The sequence below is a fragment of the Pyrus communis genome, chromosome 13, assembly GCF_963583255.1.
Source record: "Pyrus communis chromosome 13, drPyrComm1.1, whole genome shotgun sequence".
NCBI classification, from domain to species: Eukaryota; Viridiplantae; Streptophyta; class Magnoliopsida; order Rosales; family Rosaceae; genus Pyrus; species Pyrus communis.
Genome location: NC_084815.1, coordinates 1,989,295 through 1,992,980, shown reverse-complemented (window position 1 = coordinate 1,992,980; position 3,686 = coordinate 1,989,295). Strand labels below are relative to the sequence as shown.

The 3,686-nt window shown below is 36.9% G+C and overlaps 1 protein-coding gene across 2 annotated transcripts; it reads right to left on the bottom strand.

Annotated features, from left to right (window-relative positions):
• Positions 1–235: 235 nt before the first annotated feature.
• Positions 236–3,469, bottom strand: LOC137713471 (F-box/LRR-repeat protein At4g14103-like). Of its 2 annotated transcripts, XM_068452771.1 has the most exons (5): positions 3,312–3,421; positions 2,878–2,949; positions 1,565–2,625; positions 1,021–1,200; positions 236–645 (listed from the first exon to the last, which is right to left on the bottom strand). In XM_068452771.1, the coding sequence occupies exons 3-5, from the start codon at positions 2,582–2,584 to the stop codon at positions 349–351; spliced, it is 1,497 nt and encodes a 498-aa protein (XP_068308872.1). In that variant the 5' UTR covers positions 2,585–2,625; positions 2,878–2,949; positions 3,312–3,421; the 3' UTR covers positions 236–348. The 2 variants fall into 2 exon arrangements, with proteins under 2 accessions (XP_068308872.1, XP_068308871.1); XM_068452770.1 differs by lacking the exon at positions 2,878–2,949 and having other exon boundaries at positions 3,312–3,469.
• Positions 3,470–3,686: the final 217 nt, after the last annotated feature.

Below are 3,686 nucleotides of genomic sequence, written 5' to 3'. Positions count from 1 at the left end.
ACCAAATTCGCTATTCCTGTTATCGGCACGTTACAATCCCATAGCAAAGATACGTTTCGTGTAATATCGATCCTTTTTAACAGATCCCAAAACAAAAGGTCCAGGCTTTTCTCTCCTCAATCGCCTGTATGAGAGTTTCCGCCCCTAATCGCCAACCAATAGGTCTCGGTTGAAACCAAAAAACTATTGTTAACCTAGTAAAAGATAATCGCAATATTATACAATAACATACATGGACTAGTAACAAAAAATCTTAGTACTTATTAAGCTTAACAAGCACAAGGCAGTAATACTACAACCGAACTGCATCCATCAGCATCCGGACTACGGTTTTGAAGTCGCAACACATTATTTCTTTACATAAATATTAAACCTGCCTAATTCCCTCTTTTCATTTGCTTTGTATTCCTGAAAGACAACTCTGGCAGCAGATTTCCGGTTACTTTCATTTACCACCTGAAAAAGAGTTGACTGCTCGGGTGAATGAAGTATGACCATTTCCTTCAAATTCTTACCATCCTCGAGCATATACCTCACTAACTCCATTCCATTGTTCCCGCTAGAAAGCTCTATTGTTGCCTCCTTAAGCTGATCGATAAAAGCCAAGTTTTGAGATTTCCAGAATTCCCTATTAAATCCACATGCCTGGAAAGGAAACGAGCAAATAAATTCAAATTTATTATAGATTGTTACATCCCCAACCCGAGATGAGGCGTGACAAAGATATTGAGTAAATAACTTGACACTTTCTTTGAAGTGCACTACCTACATATGAGTATACTAGTGCATAATAGGGTTATACATAGCTCTGGAAACAATAATTGAAGCCCTAAAAATAACATTACTTAGAGCACAGAAACAATCTTAGAAGAGACCAAGATCAATATTTTTGCGATGGACCAATATCCTAAACCCTTGGAACAACTAATTTTAGTTACCATTGCTGGGACACATCACATAGTAAACTACGTTGGGGGGAGAGAGAGAGAGAGAGAGAGAGAGAGAAAGAGTTGAACTTACTTTAGGTTTCTGGATGAGTGAGGGTGGGTCACACTTTACATACAAAGTTTTCAAATTGGGCATTCCTCTCAGAAGAGAGACCATTGTTGGGACTATGTCATCAACCAAGCTCTCAATATGCACACCCAGGTACGATATATCATCAAACGGTGCAGGCATAGAACCTTCCCTCAACAGAGCCTGCAATATTATAAAGATGAGAGGCAGAGTCTTGAAATAGAACATACACTATAAGTAAAAAAGACAAACAAAGTTGAGCGGCTTGAGCCAAGGGCGACCCATTTCCAGAATTCATGCACTGATTTCAAAAATAAAACTTTCCGCACCAGTATAAATTTTCATTCCACTATGCCACACTTGGTTTTGGTTTCTTAAGTTTCAGAAACATAAACTAAACATCCCTACTATCTCCATGGCATAGAATCATAGTGAAGATACATTCCTTGCAACATCCTTTCAAAGATCCAAAAATGACATAATCTACACAAATTCATAGTGCAAACCATCATGTTTTAGCTAAAAAATAATCTCTCTAAAGTTTTACCTTGGCTGTCTCTCCGCTAAGAATAAGGCCTTTAACCCTGCGGATACTGCAAAGAAGCTCAAGTACATTGCCAAAGTCATTGTTATCTCCCTCATGGTTCAGAAAAATTTCAGCCGTTTCTAAGCACATAAAATTCCCAAGATTTTGGTTATTCAACAAACTCCCAGTCCATTTCAAATACTTAAGATTTGGAGCAAAAACTTTGAAGGATCTGCTGCTAGGCGAATCAAATCTCCAGTTTATACGCATAGCTTCAAGTTTCTCACATGAGATACTAAGATGACAGAGGTCACTGTGAGAGGAAAACACAAAACTAAATGATTCCAAGGACGAGCTTTCAATGGTGATATTTTCTACTCGGACATGTTCAAGGTGTAATTCCTTAATCGATTTGCAAGAACACGAGATCCATTTGCAAAACCCCTCATCTATTGTAACATTTCTCAACTTTAAGTATTGGAGATTGGTGGAGTGAACCGAGGAGGGCACTGTAAGAATTTTATTGCAGTGCACTGATAGAGACCTCAAAGATCCACAAAGAAAGATGCAAGATGGTAACTCTAGTTCAGTCGTCTCAGGTATCCCCAACTCAAGATCAAGTACTTCAACGTTGCACCTTACTGCCATATGAATCCATGTGACCACTCGGTAAAGCTCGTTATAGAGACTTGCACCTTTTCCATAAGCAAGACTCCAACGAATACGAAACTGTTGTATTTTACTGTCCCTACGAAGAACCAAGAACCTATCCAAAGAATTCAACAGCTTAAATTGCTTACTGTAAGATGATTTATTCCAGTTGTTAAATTCATCAAAGTTCAAAGAGGGTGTTGATAGATGAAGTTCTCTGCATCTTTTGGATACATTGCCAAACCGAATGAGATCCAATATAGAGAGTAATGAAAGAATTCGATGTGCAACTTCATCTGGCATACTACTAAATCTATCGTTCGTGCGCTCAGGACAAGCTCCTTGAGCATCTGAACTTGTAGTTGCCAATAACTTACTCTTATGTTCCATGATACTTGTTTTCCTCTCGCTTTTCTAATAATAACTTAGACCTGCAAGGATTAAGAACATGAGAACACAACTACGTAAATACACGACATCAACAGTACAAAACTAAGACCATTTTATTTTACGAACAATAGCGTTAGTGGGTTAAATAGTTAGTTGTTAGGGGAGAGGATAAGTGGGAATCAAACTCGCACCAAGGTGCATAGGCATCATTTATTTTCACCACTCCGTCAGCTAATTTAAACTCTACATTTATTTCTAACATGAACATAATTTTATCAATTTTCAAATTGTACCTTTGAGTGGTAAATATGAGACCCGCTACGACAACTAAACTGCAATACATTAGGAAACGACCTACATACCATCTGTTACATTCAATATCAAAGAGTTAAACTTTATATATACATATATTTTATGAAAATATGAATTATCTGCAACTAACTCATGGGTTTGCTGTAGGTTAACGAACCCAGAAAATTCTCTGCAAAAGACTGCATCTTTTCCCCATTCGAATTCAACATCTCCCAATATTAACAATTACCAACAAAAATTTGTAAAAAAAAAAAAAAAAAAAAAAAAATAGACATTAAAAGAATAAAAAACCTGATCGAAGTACTTAATAGCTTCGGATGAGTAAAGATGAAGAATTTCGAAAGGGAAAACGGATAAATGGGATCAGAAATGGCATGCAATTTTGGGGGTTGAAGGATCGGAAATCAATTCGTACCTACACATCCGGTGGCGTCCAGACGGCGAAGAGTGGTGTCCAGACGGCGGAGAATGGCGTCTCTCTCAGCGGCCCGCCAGCCGATCTGATTTTGGTGTTTTGCTCGAAAGTAAAACCTTAAAATGTTCGCGTATTGTCGAATACACTTAACATTTTCGGTAAAATTAGAATTTGATAGAATTTATTAATAGACTTTAAAATTAGAATTTTAAAATAAGAATTAAAAAGACTTGAAAATTGTAGTTAAATTAGAATTTTAAAGAATTTTAAGTTATTTTAAATTCAACTGTAGTTAATTAAAATTTTAAAAAAAATCTACACATGTCTACGTGTGGCGAGGACAACAAAAACTTGCTAGAACACTAATAAGTGAGG

Bases quoted from the DNA above. Each gene is read 5' to 3' on its own strand.
- LOC137713471 (XM_068452770.1), bottom strand. From the start codon at position 2,584: ATGGAACATAAGAGTAAGTTATTGGCAACTACAAGTTCAGATGCTCAA. The intron at 1,201-1,564 runs GTAAAACTTTAG...ATAATATTGCAG, and splicing joins TTAGCGGAGAGACAGCCAAG to GCTCTGTTGAGGGAAGGTTC. The intron at 646-1,020 runs GTAAGTTCAACT...TTTCCTTTCCAG, and splicing joins CACTCATCCAGAAACCTAAA to GCATGTGGATTTAATAGGGA.